General features: G+C 40.2%; 3 protein-coding genes across 4 annotated transcripts; 1 reads left to right on the top strand and 2 right to left on the bottom strand.

The window, feature by feature from the left end:
- Nucleotides 1-589: 589 nt before the first annotated feature.
- On the bottom strand, nucleotides 590-8853 carry LOC140554455 (tripartite motif-containing protein 16-like). Its single transcript, XM_072677482.1, has 7 exons — nucleotides 6454-8853; nucleotides 5928-6023; nucleotides 5291-5524; nucleotides 4923-5160; nucleotides 2228-2287; nucleotides 2030-2089; nucleotides 590-1911 (listed from the first exon to the last, which is right to left on the bottom strand). The coding sequence occupies exons 1-7, from the start codon at nucleotides 7033-7035 to the stop codon at nucleotides 1382-1384; spliced, it is 1800 nt and encodes a 599-aa protein (XP_072533583.1). The 5' UTR covers nucleotides 7036-8853; the 3' UTR covers nucleotides 590-1381.
- A 7-nt stretch (nucleotides 8854-8860) lies between these two features.
- LOC140554460 (tripartite motif-containing protein 16-like) lies at nucleotides 8861-13176 on the bottom strand. 2 transcript variants are annotated; one of them, XM_072677496.1, is made up of 7 exons: nucleotides 13075-13176; nucleotides 12365-12806; nucleotides 12115-12210; nucleotides 11731-11964; nucleotides 10842-11031; nucleotides 10052-10111; nucleotides 8861-9394 (listed from the first exon to the last, which is right to left on the bottom strand). In XM_072677496.1, exons 2-7 carry the CDS (start codon nucleotides 12704-12706, stop codon nucleotides 8865-8867), a joined length of 1452 nt encoding a protein of 483 aa, XP_072533597.1. In that variant the 5' UTR covers nucleotides 12707-12806; nucleotides 13075-13176; the 3' UTR covers nucleotides 8861-8864. The 2 variants fall into 2 exon arrangements, with proteins under 2 accessions (XP_072533597.1, XP_072533604.1); XM_072677503.1 differs by lacking the exon at nucleotides 13075-13176 and having other exon boundaries at nucleotides 12115-12208; nucleotides 12365-12509.
- Nucleotides 13177-13523: 347 nt separating this feature from the next.
- On the top strand, nucleotides 13524-21993 carry cfap206 (cilia and flagella associated protein 206). The gene is made up of 12 exons (XM_072695133.1): nucleotides 13524-13826; nucleotides 13954-14037; nucleotides 14155-14245; nucleotides 15415-15600; nucleotides 16296-16454; nucleotides 16901-17106; nucleotides 17430-17549; nucleotides 18448-18646; nucleotides 19136-19276; nucleotides 19830-20023; nucleotides 20717-20860; nucleotides 21060-21993. The coding sequence occupies exons 1-12, from the start codon at nucleotides 13719-13721 to the stop codon at nucleotides 21285-21287; spliced, it is 1860 nt and encodes a 619-aa protein (XP_072551234.1). The 5' UTR covers nucleotides 13524-13718; the 3' UTR covers nucleotides 21288-21993.
- The last annotated feature ends 96 nt before the right edge of the window (nucleotides 21994-22089 follow it).

Raw genomic sequence — 22089 nt, 5'->3', positions numbered from 1 at the left:
CACTGGCTGTGGCACAGCTTAATGACTTCCACTGTTAGTTTTTTGTTTTTTTTTCTCAATCAGTTCCTTCCATGAAAATTTTTCCCTTTTGGGACCTGGAGGAGACACTACCTGACTGACCTCTGGTGGTGTTTGGAAGTCAAGTTGAAATGCAGCAATTTAAATTTGCTATCTCCAACATGGCTGTTCAAGGTGTAGTAGGAGTCCCATTCAGGGCCCCTGAAACATGCAGGTGGCCATAGGGATGAGGACCAGGATGCAGGAAAACACTCTATCTATTAGAAGACTGTGGTCACTTGTTGGGCATGTTTATAGACACAAAGCAGTGATGCAGGGATGGAATACTAGGTTTCTAGGCCCAGCAATGGTACACAGCAGCTGTGGTACCTACTGTGCCGTAAATAGTTTTTAGAATAGCGTGTGTTAAGAGTTTATCACATGTCCATAATGCATTCTGAGGTTAATAGACGTGATGTCAGAAACTGTTACATTATCTGATTCAAGTTTAATGATTTAGATCAACATTTGCACTAAAGCATCAGAACACAAAATCAGAACACACCTGTTCATGTCATGTCATGAAAGTAAATATTTGATGACAGTGTATTTTATTTATTGGAAGTGTTTCTTTAGCAAGCTCAAATATTTACTGGTACTGTATACATTCACAGATTGTACAGTTCAGCAGTGATAACAACCATACTGCTCTAAAATATGTGTTTGTGTAATCATGCCATTTACACCCATTTGTTTATGTGAATAAAAGACGGAGGACTGACAACTGGTAGGGATGATAGTGAGAGTAATACAGCCAAAAAGGAGTGAGAGAAAGTTCTATATATAAACTCAAATTACCAGAACCTAGACTATATAGACAAAAGTATTGGGACACCTGCTCGTTCATTGTTTCTTAAAAAAACAAAGGGAATTAAACAGATTGTAAACTGAGTTTATCCTGCTTTTGTTGTGGTAACTGTCACTACTGTCCAGTGCATTAGTCAGGATGTTGGATGATCACCACCCCACCTCATCCCCAACTTATCCTAAATTTATTGAATGGTGCACCAAAGTACACTGTTCCACTGCTTAATGCTGGGGGACATTATAACCCTCTAGCCCATGCCTGGCAGTAGGCATCATGCCAATAGGCTCATGTATGTCTGCTCCAGAGAGTCCAATTAGCAGTACTTCTTCTCTACAGGCACTGAACAAGCTGGGTGTGTAAACATGCATTCATTAAAAGGGGTGTCCACAAACTTTTGGACATACAGTGTATGTCACTAAAGAATTCTTGCGATATAACTTTGTAACTGTAACAAATGCTATTTCCAAAATGTAGTCATTTCTTTTATGAACACAGGAACTGCTCCCTGTATCTGTGTCACACAGAGTCACACAGTTTAACTGATGATTCTGAACCAAGACCAAACCCAGCGTAGAGAGGCTGAGTGAAGGTGGTGTGGACGGTGTGTAGGAGGGTCATTGTGTCAGAGACGCTGTAGAAGGACAGAGTCCCTGCACTGTGATCCACATACACTCCTATTCTGGAGGATGATGGAGCTGAGAGCTTCGTCTCAATGCTGTTATGACAAAAAGAGAGAGAGGGAGAACACTGCAGTCTCCAGGACTGACTGTTGAATCCAAACACACACTCATTGCCATGTCCTTTCCTGCTGATCCCTTTATACGACACTGATATGGACACCCCCCATCCCTCACTGCTCCACTCAACCTCCCAGTAACAGCGCCCAAAAACACTCTCCTGACACAGCACTTGAGGCCTGGAGTCAAATCTCTCTGGATGATCAGAGTACCGCTGGAACCTTTTACTCCATGTGACAGCTCTGTTCTTCTCAGACAGACAGAGATCATGATTCATTGTGTTGGGATTCAGAGTCAGCCGACAGGAATCTGACACAGAAAAGGAAAAGACTTTAGCTTCACATCAGACGATATTTGTGTGATTTTGTGTGTGTGTGTGTGTGTGTGTGTGTGTGTGTGTGTGTGTGTGTGTGTGTTGTACACGTACACTGCAGGAAATGTTCTCTGCTTCTTGGTTTGGAGGGTAAACTCATCTGAAGTGCTACAGCTGTGAAGAAATACAAACACACAGTAATTTAACAGAATGAATGGATGAGACACACTAACACAACTAGTAAGTAACCGTTACAGAATGAGTGCTGTAAATATTGGGGACAGGGACTGTGTGTGTGTGTTGTATACATACGCTGCAGGAAATCCTCTCTGCTGTTTGGTTCTGAGGGTAAAGTCATGTGAAGTGTGGCAGCTGTGGAGACAGTGGAGAGTGATTTATCAGAATGAATGGAGGAGACTCAAACCTTCTGTTCAGAAAGAAAGAAGCAGCTCACAGATATTCAGTACCATCACTATCTTTACACTACATCAGTTAATTTTCATACTTTCAGTTCATGCTTTTTTAAAGTAAGTCTGTCACTGTTGCTGTAATACATATATACACTACATGGACAAAAGTATTGGGACACCTGCTCATTCATTGTTTCTTCTGATTTTTTTCCCTTAAATTTGCATCTCTGTGGTCAATCCAGGTTAATCTCCTGGTTAATCCAGTCAATTTCATCTAAAAATCATCTAACAAAGATGAGTTACCTGAACTTGCATACTAATGGCATAAAGTCACCCAACAGCAACGTGAAAGACTAGTGGAGAGCCTGCCAAGACATGAAAGATGCGATTGGCAGTAAAGGTTATTTCACCGTAGTGAATTTTGAATGCTCTCAAAGTTCAAATATTAGTCCTGTGTTAAATTTTAATTATAACATCTTTGCATTATAGTTATTATTATAATTTATTTGAATTATTTGAGCAGTTCTTTTTGCAAGTTTCTGCAAATAAATGCTCTAAATAGCAATTGTTTTATTTGGAATGTAGGGGAAATATTGTCAATGAAATACAATGTAAATGTTAATTTCCATAAATACATTTCCCATGAGTGAATATATTATATTATACTATGAATAAATATATTATAATATATTATTTCATATATATATATATATTGTATATATATATATATATATATATATATATACAGTGAGTCCAAGAAGTATTTGATCCCTTGCTGATTTTCTTTGTTTGCCCACTAATAAAGACACTATCCTTCTGCACTTTTAATGGTAGATATATTCTAACATGGAGAGACAGAATATCAAGACAAAAATCCAGAATATAATTTTAAAGAATATATTTTGATTAATTTGTATTTCAATGAGGAAAATAAGTATTTGATCCCTCTTGCCAAACACACTCAATACTTAGTGGCAAAGCCTTTGTTTGCAAGCACAGCGGTGAGACGTTTGTTGTAGTTAACCACAAGTTTAGCACACACACCAGGGGGAATTTTGGCCCACTCTTCTTTGCAGATCCTCTCTAAATCATGAAGGTTGGTGGGCTGTCGCTTGGCAACTCTGACCTTCAGCTCCCTCCATAGATTTTCGATCGGATTGAGGTCTGGCGACTGGCTGGGCCACTCCATGACCTTAATGTGATTTTTCTTGAGCCAATCCTTTGTTGCCTTTGCTGTATGTTTAGGGTCGTTATCATGTTGGAAGACCCAACCACGGCCCATTTTCAGATCCCTGGCAGAGGGGAGGAGGTTGTCCCTCAGGATTGTGCGGTACATGGCTCCATCCATCTTCCCAGTGATGCGGTGAAGTAGCCCTGTACCCTTGGCAGAGAAACACCCCCAAAACATTATGCTTCCACCTCCATGCTTGACGGTGGGCACAGTGTTCTTGGGGTCATAGGCAGCATTTTTCTTCCTCCACACATGGCGGGTGGAGTTGAGGCCAAAAAGTTCAATTTTGGTCTCGTCTGACCACAAAACCTTCTCCCAATAACTTGGTTCATCTTTCAAATGATCATTGGCATACTTGAGGCGCGCCTCCACATGTGCTCTCTTCAGCAGGGGTACCTTTCGGGCACTGCAGGATGTGAATCCATTGTTGCGCAAAGTGTTGCCAATTGTTTCCTTGCAAACTGTGGTCCCAGCTGCCTTCAGGTCATTTGCTAACTCCTGCCGAGTGGTTGCAGGACGATTTCTGACTGTTCTCAGCATCATTGCCACCCCACGAGGCGAAATCTTCTTTGGAGCACCGGGCCGAGGTCTGTTGATTGTCATGTTATACTCTTTAAACTTTCTGATAATTGCACCAATAGTTGTTACTTTCACATCCAACACCTTACTAATCTTTTTGTAGCCCATTCCAGCTTTGTGAAGGTCAACAATTCTGACTCTGAGGTCCTGTGACAGCTCTTTGGTTTTACCCATGTTGGAGACTTGAAATCTGTGTGATCTGTCTGATTCTGTGGACAGGTGTTTTTCACACAAGTGATTAGTGAGAACAGGTGGCTTCAGGTCAGGTAACAAGTTGATTGGGAGTGTCTAACTGGTCTGTAAAAGCCAGAACTGCTAATGAATACTAAGGGATCAAATACTTATTTCACTCCATGAAATACAAATCAATTAATATATATTCCTTAGATTTATTTTCTGGATTTTCTTTTTAATATTCTGTCTCTCCATGTAAGAATACATCTACCATTAAAAGTATAGAATGATCATGTCTTTATTAGTGGGCCAACGAAGAAAATCAGCAAGGGATCAATTACTTCTTGGACTCACTGTATATATATATATATATATATATATATATAAAATTTATGTCCGTATGTATCAACAAACATTTCTATATATACTGTATACTTCCTCCAAGTTACATGAAGCCCCATATACGATAATAATGGCTCTATTTTGGTTATTAAGATTATTGCTACAATTAAAACACATCCTAAATGTCATGCCTGAAATAAACCCCATTTCTTAAGCAAGTGCCTGTTTTCTATTTACTCCCACTTCCTATGAGTACATTTTGTGCACTTACATGTGTTACATTCTTTGTAGCCAATCACTGATGAGGTAAATGTTTCTCTTCGTCTGTTTCCCAGCAAGAAGCTTTTGCCATGTCGAGGTATTTTACTGATTTCCTCATTGCAGAGTTCCTCCAGTCGCTCTTTCAGATCAGAGAGAGATTTCCTCATTCCATCCAATGAGAGAGGTTGATGGACAGTCATGCCGGCTAAGTCATCGTATTCAGAGGAGACATAAACAGACTGGAAGCTCTATACAGAGAACAAACAGAAAGGAGGAACATAAACATATAAACACAAGCTATGACACATTTGTTGTCTTTATTTACATTTTTTTACTCTTTCTGAGGAGCAGGTTCCTCTGTAGATGAGTAAGTGATACCTGGAGGAACTGGATGTGGTCCTCTATTTGTAAAAGCTGCTCCAGCTCAGTGTGTCTCCTCTTTAGATCACTGATCTCCTGCTCCAGCTGCTCCAGGAGTTCCTCAGCTCCACTCAGTTCAGCCTTCTCCTGAGCTCTGATCAGCTCTGTTACCTCAGAGCGCTTTTTCTCAATGAAGCAGATCAGCTCAGTGAAGATCCTCTCACTGTCCTCCACTGCTGTCTGTGCAGAGCTCTGTTAGCATACACACATGCACACACATAAATGTACAGGATGAAACTCATGTAAAACATGTAAAACTCAAATATTATATGTTTCTCAACCTAGTTATCTGGAACCTCAGCCAGTCCATATTTTTCCTCCATTTCCACCAGTTCCACTGTATCTGGCACTAGGTGTTCTTAATGGTTCAGGAATTGAGACAAAGCAAAACTAAATATATGGTTGGGATTCCCCTAGATTCCCCTGTGTCAGTGTCAATGCTGCACCTGTGAGGTAGCACCGTATGATATCGTTTTACACACCTGTTATTATTATTTTTTTCATTTAATATAAACATTATTAGCATCTGCAATAATAATAACATCCCAAGTGGCTGACAGGAATGCAGGAAATGAATAAGTTGTGTAATACTCACCTTAAGAGTGTTCACAGCCTGTTTCAGCTCCTGCTGCTTCTTCTCCTCGTTCTGGAGTCTCTGTTGGGATTTCTTTAGTACCTCCTTTAGCTCACTCTGCAGAGCAATTGGTTGTATTTAATTGTTTGTGAATTTCAATAATATTAATAATAACAATAAAAAACATAATTTAATGCCTCTGTTACTCTAAAGCAGAGATGTCAAACTAGATTGCTTTCAAGTCAACACTCAGCAGAGATTACCAACCAGTTAGTTGTGTTTAATTAGGCAGTATGCTAAACTATGCAGTGCAGTGGCCTGGAAGAGATACTTCTGTTTAAAAAAGTGCTGACACTGTAAAACTACAGGAAGGTGTTGGCTGATAAAATGTTCATTATTACTGAATTACAAATATTTGTATCGCTTCCTTACTCAAAAAAACATTACTTTGTAATTAACCCCATGAACTAACGTTCAACAAACGTGGCTAATTCATAGGTACTAACGGACTAAGCATGTAATTCACTCAAAGTGTTCTAGTTCTCACCTGTTTCTCAGTTCTTTCAGCAGCAGCTGGGACTGTATTGTGGTCTCTGTGTTCATACATCGTACACAATAAACAGATGCAGCTTTGGTCAGTGCGACAGAAGACCTCCATCACTATCTCATGTTTAGAGCAGATCTTCTCTTCTAGTCGTGAGGAGGCTTTGACCAGCTTGTGCTTCTTGAAGGCAGGAGACTGATAGTGAGGTTGTAGATGAGTCTCACAGAAAGAAGCCAGACACACCAAACAGGACTTTGAGGCTTTGAGTTTTCTCCCAGTGCAGGAATCACACTCCACATCTCCAGGTCCAGCGTAACACTGAGCAGGAGTACCAGCTTGACGTCCTGTCTTCTGCAGTTTCTCCACCACATCAGCCAGCATGTTGTTTCTGCGTAGAACAGGCCTCGGAGTGAACGTCTCTCTGCACTGGGGGCAGCTGTAGACTGCCTGATCCTCCTGATCCCAGTAGTCATTAATACACACCATACAGAAACTGTGTCCACAGTGAATGGTCACTGGATCTTTCAGCAGATCCAGGCAGACTGGACAGCTGAACTGGTCCTGATCTACTAAAATACTGGCCATTTTCTTGTACGCACAGACAGAAAGAGAGAGAGAGAGACACAGAGTCAAGGAGACAGACAGAGCTGCACTCTAAAAACAGTTTCATTTAATCTCATTTTAGTAGGAATTACTTCCTCATTCTTTGTTTGTTGGCATGTAATAGAGAGATTATGAACATAGAGGTGGAGGAGGAGAAGGAAAAACTATTTAAAGCAACAGTACACAAAAACTGCTACTGGACTGAACTACAGTTGAAAAGTATAATTCGGTTTTACACCACTGTCATATATACAAATAGCACTTTGAGTAACTCTATACCCTGTTGTCAGTTTCCCTCTTTCCTCTGGTATAGTAAAAAATAGATGCCACTTGCTCAAATGCCATTTTACAAGCCTTTGTATCAGCAAGTTATTTTACCTTAAAATGACAAGCCCAACGATGGGTACTGCTAGCATTAAGTGACATTGTCTTCACACTGGCAAGGACCTCCCACAATAATCTGGTGGTCAGTGTTATTCTTCCTTCTTTCCTTCCATATGTGGAAGTTTAACTATTCTTCGACAATAAAGATGTATTCACTTGGCTGGAAAATGGGTCAATGTCAAAACACTCACACTGTCACACAACAGTTACTGTTACTGTCACTTACACCTAGCCCACTAGCAAAAGCCCTTGTAGCCCTAGTCAAAGCTAGTAAAGTAGGGAAATGCAATAGCCACTTCAGGGAAATATGGTATTTTAGTAGCTATCTGAGAGAATATTTGCCATAATTGTGCATTAGTAACCTTGAAGAGCAGCACATCACCACCAGATACTGCTAGTTATCAGGAAAACAGGTTACAATGCAAACTATGCCTAAATACTGTTAAATTAGACTTAAAATGCCACATAAAATGACGGAAGTAAACTGTAATCTGATAAGCTGTTCATTTTACAGATCATTTTAGAGAGTTCCATCAAAGTGTAATAATTTATATATTTGGTTGCTATTAGTAAATGGACAGTGATTGGCCCATGTGAGCTTAAAAACAGCACACACCAAAATAAAGTGCACTGATGCTGGATTTACTCGTTTCTCTCATATTGATGTTTCTCAACAAGTCCAGTAACTGAGTCAGCTGTGCAGCTTCAATAATATACAGTGGGGTTGTGTGTGAAATACAACCTATTTGAGTAAAACTTTCCCCATTGGCTCCTGGCACCACTGATTTGCATACTGGGTGTGTCTTTTCTCCTTCATTCACCATTAGTGTGAAATCACTCTCCCCTAGCTAACTTCCCCTATGTGTTCACTTGTAATCTGTGTAGTGTCTTCGCATGTTGGATGGTAGTGTTTATAAACCTGGTAGTTGTTAATATATAACTTCCAGTGAAAAAAAAAATCTAGGACTGAAAACTAGATTGAGTGTCTTAACGAAAACATATTTAATATATACAATCATATGCTGCAGAATTTATGTCACAAGAATGACAAATCCACTTCTTATAAAACCCTTCTTAACTGAAGTCAAATGTTTTTTTACATAAAAATGAAATGAAAATTGGACAAAATGCAAAGAACAACTGCCAGATGCATATTTAGTCAAAAACATCAACATCGTATGAGAATTATAATGGGTCCAATTTTAAACAATCAAATAAGATTTACATCTCATTCAAAGTAATTAGCCATTAGTCTACAATAGAGTACATGTTCCATTGTCTTTGCTGTGGGTGTTCCTGACTACATTCAATCATAACCTTCCATGTAGCCCAAGTGTCACAAAAGCATCAGCATTGAGTCAAGATAAGGTGAAGCTATCTGCAAGGCTTGGTTTTTTGGTATGAATTTTGAACCTACATCTTCCTAATCAGACATCTGGATCACACAACTTCAGCCTTCCCCTCTTTGACCAAAACCCAGCACAGAGAGGCTGAGTAAACGTGGTGTGGACGGTGTGTAGAAGGGTCATTGTGTCTGTAACGCTGTAAAAAGACAGAGTTCCTGCACTGTGATCCACATAAACTCCTATTCTGGAGGATGGTGGAGCTGAGAGCTTAGTCTCAATGTTATTGTGCCAAAAAGAGTGAATGGAGGAACACAACAGACTCCATGACTGACTGTTGCCTCCAAACGCACACTCAACGCCATCTCCTTTCCTGCTAATTTCCTTATATGAGACTGATATGGACACTCCCCATCCACCATTGTCCCACTCAACCTCCCAGTAGCAGCGTCCGCTCATACTCTCCTTACACAACACCTGAGGCCAGCGGTCAAATCTTTCTGGGTGGTCAGGGTAATGCTGGGCTCCTCCTCTCCACTCCACCGTTTTGTTCTTCTCAGACACACTGAGCTTATTATGAACTGTGTTGAGATCCAGAGTCAGCGGACAGAAATCTGAACACAAAGTAAAACACTTATTATATAGATCACATAACATGCTTTCAGGGTGTGCAGTTCATCATGTACCTACGATCAGTAGCAACTTATTATGGATACACACTAGGGATGGGCGATATGGTAAAAATACTAGATCATGATATTTAAAGAGATTTTTCATGATGCATGATATTCATCAAAATACATGGAATCACAGACTAAATACATCAGTAGCAGAGTCTTATAAACTGCTATTCAGAGACTCTCCCATACTGAATACAGTAATTTTTACTCAGCATCTTCATCTAATTAAACCACAAAGACAAAGGCAAACACACCTTAATTTACATTGAGAGCAGAGTGTCCTGGGTTTCTAGGGTTTATCTTTTTAAATAAGATTTTAGGAGGTCTGAGGTTTTGCCAGACTGTTTATTTATGTCATTACTGCTACTTCCCAAAAAGGGAAAAGACACTTCTCCATTAAACAAAGCCAGTCTTTCCACCCAGTGCACGCTTATTTGACCCTCATTTTAAATCTGCAACCAACATGAAGTGTTGGTTCATCAATGTTCATCAAAGCCTCATCATTAACACTGTCCATATTCAGATATGTTGACACATATGAGAAAAGTAATTCAATGAATGTGTGTGGGTGTGTGTGTGTTTTCCACATACACTGTAGGAAATCTTCTCTGGTCTTTGGCTCTGAAGGTACATAGAGTGGAACTGCTGCAACTAGAGCGAAAGCAATGACAGTCAGTGAAGGAGAAGCAAAATCTAAAAATAAAGGAGCAGACATGAAGCACAGATGGCATGTTTCTGTTTAACACTAAAACAAGTGTGCAATGTTCCCATTAACACCACTTCCATACTATTTCAGTACCTGCATTGTGTGAACTAAAATCTGTGTGCATGCCTGAATATATACATCTTTAACAAACCAAAAATGACTGAGGGTGCATCCGAATAAATCAATACACAATCAGTAATTAGTAAAAAGACAAGAAATCACAACATAAACACATGAAAATCTCAGACCCCTAGTGAGCAAGCCAAATGTGACAGTGGCCCAAGATTCACAAGGGGACACAATCCATAAGGTACATATTATTGTACTGAACGAGGGCTCCAGGTTAATTAAGCACCCCTGAGGTTCACTGCTGAATGCTGTCATTATATGAATCAAAGTGTTTTGCACTGAGTAACAACATGAAACTGTCACAAACTTACAAGTCTTACTGTGACCACATCTCTCTATCTCTCTGCTGGGGTCGTGTTGTGTTAAAAGGGGTGGTTTGAGAAAACAGGAGCCTGCAATACTACAACTGGACACTGCATGATTTTAAATCTTTTTCATTCCAGAGATTAGATATAAAAAGGACTTTACTAGTAATAACATGTCTTATGGCATTTGTGAGAAAATTAGTTTAATCTTAAAACACCAACAACAACGAAAGCTGCAAACCTTCAGGGTGTTCTTTACACGTCAGCTCAGGAAGTTTTACTTTACAGAATTCCTTCTGGCAAAATTCCTTGAATCGCTCTTTTAGATCAGAGAGAGATTTCCTCACTTCATCAAAAGAGAGATGCTGATTGACAGTGGTGCTGCTAGGCGAGTCCTCACATCCAGAAGAAAGACACATAGCCTTGAAACTCTACACAGAAAACAAACAGAATCGGGGAAAAAATAAAGGTGTTTAAAAGTACTATTTCTGTGCCAAGAATGTGATGAATGAGTATCAGCATTGGGTTGATCTCAGCAGAAAATGCTGGGTAGGACAGTGAAGGGGCGGGGGGTTGTATTTGATCCGATCATGTAATGGATCTATCCTGATACAGCACACATTCACACTGTGATGTTGGCTGTATTTCTTTCCAGTAGAGGTATTAAGAGTGAGTAGTTTCAGCATGATAGCCTACTTTCAGACTCTCACCTTAAGCTCATTTCAAAGAACAGTCATTTTTAAAAGATGAGACACTGGACCATCGGCAGACGCTCAAGATTTCATTATAGGTGTTGGAAAAAAAAAAGTATTTTGCCATCTTACAAAATGTCAATTTTAGACAGGTATATTTGATCAACACGCAAGTAATGATTTAGAAAACGTGATTGATGCGAGAGATATTGAGACTATCCAAAAGCAAATAAGCCCATCATATGCATGCACTGTATATTCACTTAATTAATTAAGGACCCAAGTTAAACTGTAAACAGGCCAAAATATTAAAGTTATAAACACTGTATTTGTCCTTCTTCACAGCGTAGATAACCTTCAAAAACCAAGTTTAGAATGAAATTCGAGTATACTTTCCAAACAAGACCCCAGGTTCCTCTGTAGAGGAGTGAGCGTTACCTGGAGGAAATGGATGTGATCTTCTGTGTGTAAAAGCTGCTCCAGTTGTGTGTGTCTCCCCTTTAGATCAGCGACCTCCTGCTCCAGTTGCTCCAGGACTCCTCCTGTTTGACTCAGTTCAGCCTTCTCCTGAGCTCTGATCAGCTGCGTTACCTCAGAGCGCTTTTTCTCAATGAAGAGGATCAGCTCAGTGAAGATCCTCTCACTGTCCTCCACTGCTGTCTGTGCAGAGTTCTTTTAGGACACACACACACACACACAAACAAGATGGAGCTCCATTCAAAGCTTACCTAAATTTCACTCTCACTGTCGTGACATGACTTTTTATTATCCACAGTGTGGGTCAGAACAAACTGTGGAGGAGAACTTCTGCTCACTACTCACCTTAAGAGTGTCCACAGCCTGTCTTAGCTCCTGCAGCCTCTGCTCTTTTTCCTGGAGTTTTTGCTGGGACTTCCTCTGTACCCTCTTCAGCTGACTCTGGGGGAAAGGTTAACAGACAGCACGTGTGTGACCATGTTGTATGCTAGCTACATGTGAATTCTAATACAATCTTTATTACTTTAAATAGTTTTGCATATTTCAAAACAATAAATAAACCTAAATCTTCGATACCATGTATATTACTTCTTACCTGTTTCTCTGTTCTTGCTGCTGTAACATCAGCCATATCATGGATTTTGTGGTCATCCATCATACACAAATAACAGATGCAGCACTGGTCAGTACGACAGTAGATCTCCATCAGTTTGTCATGTTTAGAGCAGACCTTCTCCTGTAGTCGTCTGGAGGCTTTGACCAGCTTGTGCTTCCTAAAGGCAGGAGACTGATGGTGAGATCTGACGTGGGCTTTACAGTAAGAGGCCAGACACACTAGACAGGACTCTCTAGCTTTGCGTTTCTTCCCGGTGCAGAAATCACACTCCACATCTCCAAGTTCGGCATAAGAGACTTCCTCCTTCACCTCCTCTGCCATTTTCCTGCACTCCGATCAGTTTCAGTTTGTTCAAACTCCGTAGTAGTAGCTTACTTTCTTTCTGTCAAAGGTGGGAATAAAACATGCCTGATCGGAGTTCCTAAAATGCATAAAAATAGAAATGCCTTAGACTCTACTGACGTTAGATCTGCCAAATAATCTGCCTAAAAAATATTAAATACTCCAAATATTCAAATGTTGTGACATGTTGAACATGGTCCACAATAGACATTCCACCCAAATGTTGTTTAACACTTTAACTTAATACTTACATTATAATGCATATGTAATATACATTATGTATATATGTATATAGGTATATGTAATGTATATAATATATGTTACATAATGTAAACAACCAAACCTACTCCAGCAGTAAGAGTCCTGCAGTCGCGCAGCGCTACCTCTCCCTTCAAACTCCTGCAGAGAACTGTGCACGCACGGGTCACAGCGCTTCAAAATAAAAGTCCGGCCTGTGTTAAAAACGCCAACATTTTGTCGCGCAAAAAATAACCATAAAAATCTCAAAAAGTTTTAAAAAATATTCACAACCTTAATAGATGTTAACAAACATTTCGTTTCAATCTGGTTACGTTTTACCTTGTTGAATAAATTATTTTTTGCTCATCTTGCCATAAAACATATTCCCATAAAGTTAGTTTTCCTGGAAAACTATAAGAACTGAATTCCTCCTATTAATTAACTCAGCTTAATTCATTCACATTCTGCACTTTGTCTTGTTTGTGCCTGTGTGCAGTGTGGGGGGGTTCGGCGGATATTTTATGAGTCGATGTTGATGTTAAGGCTTCCTGTAAAGCCTCTGGATGCTCTGGGAACTCCGCCGTACAGCGGTAGCCCAGTGTTTGCGTTTCCATGGCGACAGTGAAGCGCTACCCAGCGGGTCGTGTTGAGTAACACTGTTCAGCCTCTGTTGATTTATAACTAGCTACAATTTTTTAGCACTATTAGCTAATATTTACACTGAAAAAAATCATACGCCCGAAACTGCAGCATGTCTCGTGCACATGCTGAAAGCGTTATTAAAAACATAATACGCGAAATCGCTCAACAGTGCGCGAGCAAAGGACAAACCGTGTCTGAAACGCTCGTGGCGTTTATGGTGAGCGACTGCCGGCCTTATTGTTTCTAAATGACACGATAGTGTCTCTTTTTAATTTCAGTGGGTAATCTATGCTTATCTAGCTATCCATGCTCCTAAAGTGACCCCCACTTTCTCTCTCACTAAGGTGAAAGCGGTTGTTTTAGATCCGAGGAATCTCTTTAACGTTGACAGGACTCTTACCAAACAGGATGTTCAGAAACTCATCGAGGTAAATGCTCACCATTGCAGCACTTCATTCAGGGAACATTAAATCAATATGCAGTAAAACTGCAAAAAATACTTTAATATCTGAACTTTGATCTGACTGTTTTGTTCTTTTTTTAAGCTGTGTGTGGACAAATTGCTGGACCAGAGGAGTCCTGCTTTGGACACCATTAAAATGCAGGTCTACTTTGACATGAACTACACGTCTCGACGTACGTGTTATTTGTACCGTGTGTAGTATAACCTGCTTTCACAGCAGAGCTAGTGCTAACTGCTCCAGAAATCACAAAAACCTCCTGCACTCTAAACACGAAAAAGTAAGAAAACACAAACACATTTTATGGCAGCTGGCAAAATGTATGAATTTGACTTGGCCTCAAAACTCAAAAATCTATTTTCTATCTAGATATTTGAGTTTTGAGGCCAAGTCAAATTCCTACATTTTTCAAGAAATCACAGACAGTTGTGCCAAATATTTCAAATATTAGGTTGTAAATACTAAGAATTTTAAATGGTTTATCAGGTCAGTTTTTAGATAAGTATATCAGTTTTGATATACCATTATGTAAGATTTACATGTATACCTAAGAGAATTTAGCCTACGGGGAACGACTACACACAGACGGTGAGTGAGAGGTGTAGTGACACGCCCAATATGCAAATAGCTGGTGCCAGGAGCCAATAGGATAGGAGTGAGTTTTACTCTAATAGGTTATATTGCACACCCAAACCCACTGTAAATTACTGAATACTAAAGCACAGCTGACTCAGTTCCAGGTATTTGTTGAGAAAAATCAATGTTAGAGAACTAATTAAATCCAACAGCAGGTGGACGAAAGTGCTATTACAAGCTTTTATTACCAAAGAATAGCCAGAAGTCCCTGAAGTTACTGAATAATACACCTTAGCGTGCAATAAACTTTGGAGTGTTAAGGGGTTAACACTCTTTCAACTATTACTCTTAATACCACTAATATTAGTACAAGTTCTTCGTCCAGGCGCACCAGGGCGATTACACAGAACAGCCAGTAGCTACCAGTCCACTGTCCTTCACAAACTTATCGTACTTGGATCATCACACAAGATGTCTCCTCACACCTTCGCCCCATACACACACACTCTGCACCCTGCACTTTACTTACTTACTTTGGAACTGTAACAAACAACTCATTTACACTGCACCCACCAAAGACCTTTCTCCCCACTCACCTTGTCACACTACATTTAGAATTCACATCTTATCCAATGCCTGTATATTAATTGTACGTAAATCTCTGTATATTTCATAGTGTATAATGTTAAAACCGGTACATTTTAAAACAATAATGTGCAATAATGTGCATATAGTATAACTGTCTAAAAACAGTTCGCTTCTTGTCAGGTGAGTTTGTGGAGGAGCACCAAAAGGTCCTGCAGACACGTCTGCTCCCTTTGTGCCGTGAGATCACTGACAGCCGGGCCAAGACCCGAGAGGACCTGGAAGGCCTTTACGACAAGATAATCAGCTATGTGCTGCTGCGCTCCGGCCTGGGCTCAGCCACTCACAGCACCGCGCAAGAGGCCACAGGTGATCAGAGCTTGAACAAAAAGGGCCTCACTCTTAATGAAGTACTTGAAAGGGAATGCTACATATAGCAGAGTAACGAATTTGAAATGTGAGCCCACATACAGACCCACATACAGTGTTCCATACAGTGTTTAAGATACACTATATGTGCAAAAGTTTGTGGACAGTCCTTCTTCTTAGTGAATTCAGCTACTTTAAGGTGCACCCACGGATGACATAAAGGTTCAAATGCACACACTGCTTGACCAATAGAACCAGACACTTTAGAGCAGCTGAATATGAGCCTAAGTCAAACGTGGTTGCTGTGTCAAACGTGGGCTAGTTGGGTATAAAACTCTCTGCACTGGGTTGTAGAGCAATGGAACTATCCCATTATACTTGTGAGTGGCAGCATTAATGATTCAATGAACCTGACCTCACTGCTTCTCTTGTGTGGCTAAATGCATTTAAATTCTCATAGCAAAGTTTGAAAGCCATCCCAGAAGAGTAGATGCTGAGGATTGTTTTCAGAAGAATCACTGGATGAGCAGGTGTCCACAAACTTTTGTGGACATTCATATAATGTACTACTAATAGAACATGAGTAAACCTGTTAAAAGCCAAGTGTTTTGGTTACTGGTCTGGGTTGAGATGTATGTTTATGTGTGTGTGTGTGTGTGTGTGTGTGTGTGTGTGTGTGTGTGTGTGTGTTTTAGCTGCGCTGGAGAGTGTGTTCCCCCAGTTGGAGCTGGCCACCTTTATGTCTCTGCTCAAAAAGGACAAAGAGCAGCAGCTGAATGAGCTGACCATGATCGTCACAGGGATTCAGCTTTTCAACAAGGACAGCGGCAAAGGAGGAGAGAGCATTGAGGATTGTAAGTGAGTTTTAACTCTCTAAGAGACTGTCTGACTATTTTTAGTGGTTTTAAATTGCCATTGTAAATAATGTTTTAACTTAAAATAGCATCTTTAAAATCATTGTGATGCTCTGCTGACTCGTAATAATGAGCATAGCATCTATTTCATTTCTACTTCTGGCTCGGCATGTCAGTAACCGCACTGTGTTACAAGGAATGAGTAACACAGTAATAAGCAATATGCCGGTTTTGTATCTCTCAGCTTGTCCAGAAATGCAAAGCATGTGTTCTAATGGTGGCTCAAAGAACAAATTACACTTCCTGACTGTAGAGGGATACTGCTTTAAATAAATATAAAAAAAATAGATATTATTTGTTTGAATCAAATCATCATAAACCCTTTTTGCCATGTGAAAATCTAAAAACCTCACCCTCACTTTTATTTTTTCTGACCACATCTGTAGTGCCTGGCATCCTCAACGAGGCACTGCCTGCCGCTAGCACAGACATAGAGAATGAGCTGGAAGGGACACAGAGGTTAGCCTGGCAGTACACCGCCCTGCTTGAAAGCCTTTCTGGATCCAACACTGACTCTGCAGTGCACCCCGACCTGCTCAGACAGGCTCTCTACAACGTACGCCAACATGAAGTCTTCCTCAAACTCCTACTGGTGAGTTACAGAACCTGGGATTATCACCACATCACCAGAAAGATGAGTAGCCAGAACCACTGTGACACAAATGATCGCTTGCAGTTACTTTACACAAGAGCACAACATATCACTGGACACTGACTAAGTAAGGTTTTGTAATTTTGTAATGTGATAATATTTGTCATTTGTTCACACTGTTCAAATACAAACTACATTCTCACTTAGTTTGCTCTGTTAAATTCTCCAGTGTTTGGAGTTTTAGTACTCCTAACTCCTTAAAAATGAAGATACAATGTTTTTGTGTAACAATATGGTGAATCTATACTGTGTATCTCCACCAGGCCGATGTCATCCTGTGTGCAAAGCAAGTGGAGAGTTTACAAACTGAGCTCACAGCGAGGATGAGGATGTTAAAGGCCATAGTTCACGCCAATACCGCCGTACCCACATCCCAAGTATTTGTAAGTTTTGCTTCCCCTTGTCTCTGACATGTGTCTTTAAATTGCATTGGAACTTCAGTCATATCAGAGGCCCCTCTGAAATATAACTTGTGTAACTTTTAATACGGAGGATATTCTGAATTTAACATACAATAGAGGGAATGCATTGATGTCACATTCCTGAACACAAAACATTGTGCAGGAATTAGGGAAAGCAGCCAAACCCAGGAATGAAACAAGCACTTATCTGCCCAAGTTAAAGACAGTTAGACTCGACAGTGATCCATTCAAATTACCAAGGAAACAATGGTCTATGGACAGCAATGCATATTCAGGAACGTCCAGCTAACAGAGGCAAATTACACTCCTCTGAGAACACAAAATTGAGTGACTGGGTTAGGAGTTATCAACTGTTTTTGAAGATATCTGAAGGTATATTTCTTAAGGTTTAAAGGAACATTAGGCAATTAACACAGGTAGTGACTGATAAACACATGGGAGCTTGTAACATAGAACTATCAGACAGCAAATACACATGCCAATTCTCACAGCAGTAAGACAGTTTACATTTTGTTTATGTAAAGTGTTTACAGGTTTTTGTTTCCCTATCAAAAAATACATTTATAGTGGGCAATACCACATATCAGTGTGAAATGCTAACACCATTGCACCCTTCAGAGGTTGTTGTCTTTTGAATATTGACTAATGCTCCTTAAATCAGAATAAAGGAGTTTTGTCATTGCTGTAAAATGGAAGAATACATGAAAAAGGTTGTTTGGGGTGATGGTTTTCTTCAAAGGATCACACTATAAATTAGACCTCAGGCTATAAAACATAGGGAACACACTGTATGGTTGTATTTAAATAAAATAATGAAAAATAACATTTGTCAATTTGCCCCTGTCATTCCTCCCATCAGCCTCATTTCACAGCACTGGCAAAGCTGTGGGCGGGGCTTCAAGACGAGATTCTCCTACTGAGCACGCTCAGTAACATGGGGTTGAATCTGAGGCCATTCCTGTCAGCCCAGTCTCATCTTCTGGGAGCTGGTCAGCTGGAGCAGCTGTTGGAGGGGGTACCTGTCAAAACTGACCTGGAAAGAATTGCAGAGAGTGGAGGTACACACACATGCTGTGTTTTCCCTACAATACCTATTTTTAGTACTATTTACATTCATTTTTGCTTATAGTATATTATTCCAAACCCAGCAACACATACATAAATTGATACATACATAAATACAGTAGATGTACTTGGTGTGCCACTGCAGCATACAAAAAACATACAAATACACCAGTACAAGATATTAAACAATGCATGTCACCTACTAAGCGTAACGTGGCAACACAAACTGGGCAAAACAACACACCTGGGACTGGGAGGAAGCTGAGCAAGATGTAGGGGAAAACATACAAAAAACCAAGACACTGATCGAGGCAAGATCAGAATACTTTCCTTTTGAGCATAGAAAGCAGTGAAACAGAGGTTGCAACAGAGCTAATTCATGAAAATGAGGAGAAAGTCCTTATATGGTCATAGCCCTGGGGGAGAGTGTGATAACGAGGGCCTGACACTTGGTTATTCTTATTTGTTCATTTGTTTGTCAGAGGACCGTGTTGACCCAGCAGAGATGATGTCCTGCGAATGGTTTCTGCCTGAGACCACGGCCAACTTCGACAAGCTCCCACTGCAGTACCGGGGTGTGTGTGGATACACTCTGATAAACAAGAATGGGCTTTTACTGCCAGGTTGGTAACGGAAGCTAGGAGCTAGGAGATTCATGAAATGGAGAACGTAGATAAACTACACATTTTTTACAAGTTTATCATAGCTAAGAGTATTCAATTTAGTACCAGTCATGCTGTACCAGATTCTTGGGGTTGTGTTTACGCTGTTCCCAACACATCTGATTTAGCTAGTCAGCCAATTAACAAGCCGTTAAAAACGTGCAGGGCATGTTGTTCTCCAGGACCACTGACTTAGAGCCTACAGTACTAGTACCTTCTCATAAATATATTTTTTCATATTTTCTTTTTACTCAGTTTTCTTTCCATTTTAGAACTTTGCAGACAAAACCATGAGATACCATATTTTTAACTGGTAACTGACTAAAACAGCAAATTACAAATACATATACAATACAAAAACTATCTTCTATTTCACATCCTTTATGGGTGCCTACATTTGCCTTGAAGTAACATCAAGACAAAACAGATTCAGTTAGATAAGTCCAAAACTGCTGCAAAAGAATATTAACAGGTACCTTCCTTTATGAAGCCCAATTACTCTTTCTCTCCAAAGGAAACCCAAACATTGGAGTCCTGAAACACAAGGAGAAGTACTACAGCTTCAGTTCCAGGCAGGTTGCGTATGAATTCGCCTCAAAGGCAGATGAGTACATTGAGCTTGTGGCGGAAAGAGCGAAGAAATCTCCAGAACTGATCCAGCTGCTCGAGCTCCATCAGCAGTTTGCCAGCGTCACTCCATACTCCCAGGTAGCATGACTGCACAATCTCTGAAGTGTTCACATTAACTACACTGTATGTCCAAAAACAGTATCCAGACAGCCCTTTCTAAGGAGTGAGTTCAGCTGCTTTAAGGTACACCCGTTGCTGACAAAGTCATTCAGTTGAAACTTATATAATGACCTTTGAAAGGCATTGCCCAGTAGAAGTGTGGAGCAGCTGCACATGAGCCTAAGGTCACCATGCCCAACAACAAACATCAACTCAAAGGCTATATTGCCCCCAGCATTGAGGTTTAGAGTAATGGAGCTCCATCCACTACTTTTAGAATAAGTTGGAGTGTCAGAACTAATCTCTAAAACTCAGTACATGATCTTGCTGATGCCTTTGTAGGGTTGGATGCCATCAAATCTTCCTAAAATTAATGTTTGAACATCTGGTGTAAAGCTTTTCAGAAGCTTTCTGAAGCTTTTTTGAGTCAAACTGCATCAAACAGAGGCAAACTCCCTATTAATACCCTTCATTTCAGACAAAGCACTGAATAAGAGAGTGTCTACCTTATAGTGTTTTACCAACAGCCATTAGCCAGGTTTTACATGTTTTGCACATATTTTGAGATTGCTAACTGCTTTAGCATCAGCTCTCATCAGCTCATTCCCAAACCCTTTAAGAGGTTCTGTGTAGAGCTATCTGTGTATAGCTAACCAGCATGTGTCTGTCCAGATGCAGTCAGGGGAGAGACTACTGGTAAAGCCCATAACCAAAAGTGACAGCAGCACACAGACTGACACACACCTGCTGGAGAGCAACATCGTAAAGTCTTATGAATGGAACGAGTGGGAGCTCAGACGAAAGGCCATCAAACTGGTGATCATGTCAATCTACATTACTTTGCCCTGAGACCTTTAGTATGACTGCATTTGTTTTATTTAGGCATCTGTGATTTAGCAGAACACGCTAGATGTTGATACTGTGGTGTTATTATTGATTGATTGATTGATCATTGATTGATGAAAGTTGAGACCTTGGAGCAAGAAGGTTTAATGCAGCGTACACTGTCTTCCAGGCTAATCTGCGCAATAAAGTAACCCGCTCAATGCAGACCAACCTGAGCCACATGAGGAGGCACAACAGCACCCAGACGTTCCCCCCCAAAGACATCGCTTGCCAGACGAAGAGGGATGGCCAGAGTAATGTCCCCAAACCACAGGTCTACCTGGCTGGGCTGAGAGGAGGGGAGACTACAGCCACCCACATGACCAGAGTCAACTTAACTAGACCAGTGGATGAATAGTTGTGGAATTCTTAACAGTGTGGATTATCCATTAAACATGTTTTAATCCATGCATTTGATTGATGCATTTCCTTCTATGAATTTGTAAAGTCAGTAAAAATGTAAACTTCATGTGCTGGCCTGCCACGGTAACACACGGCAACCTGTTAGACCTTTCAATGCAACAGTAGGTTAAAAGGTAAAACTAGTTTGACCAAAGATGGGTAACGGACAGGCCAGGTATCTCTTCGGCTAACTGATCGCACACGGTTCTGAGAGGATCAAATGATGACAGCAATACATCTGGTAAAACTTGTGAATAATACCTACAAAAGTATACTGAAAGACTCCCAGTCTTCCAGTCAAATAACCTACTCAATAAACGCATTCTTTAAAACCTTGGTATATAACAAGATCTATTGTTTGCAGTAGCTGCCCCACTGACATCGCCAATGTCTCACTTTCACCACCAAACGATTTTTCCCGTTGGATGTGTTGTTTTTCAATGTTGGGCTTTACCTGAGATTACCACCAGATTACCTTCATTACATATCAAGTAAATGTAACATCAGTGAGGTGGAACATTATTACTATTCTATACTGTTGTATGTTTCAAACTTTTTAATGTAAATGCATCAATAACTTATGTTGTCTTCTGTGAACATGCAGTTAAAACCCATCATATAGGAGCATTTATTGTATTTATTCATTAAATACTTCTGTTTTACAGTGTGTGTGAATTTCTAGCAATTAACAGTTGTGTTAAACACTGACTGCATAAACTTGCATTACTGCTTGAGCAGACCCTGTCCACCTTACATTG

The sequence above is a fragment of the Salminus brasiliensis genome, chromosome 1, assembly GCF_030463535.1.
Source record: "Salminus brasiliensis chromosome 1, fSalBra1.hap2, whole genome shotgun sequence".
In the NCBI taxonomy this organism is placed as follows: domain Eukaryota; kingdom Metazoa; phylum Chordata; class Actinopteri; order Characiformes; family Bryconidae; genus Salminus; species Salminus brasiliensis.
The sequence above is the reverse complement of the archived record's forward strand: the minus strand, read 5'-3'. Positions and strand labels throughout refer to the sequence as shown.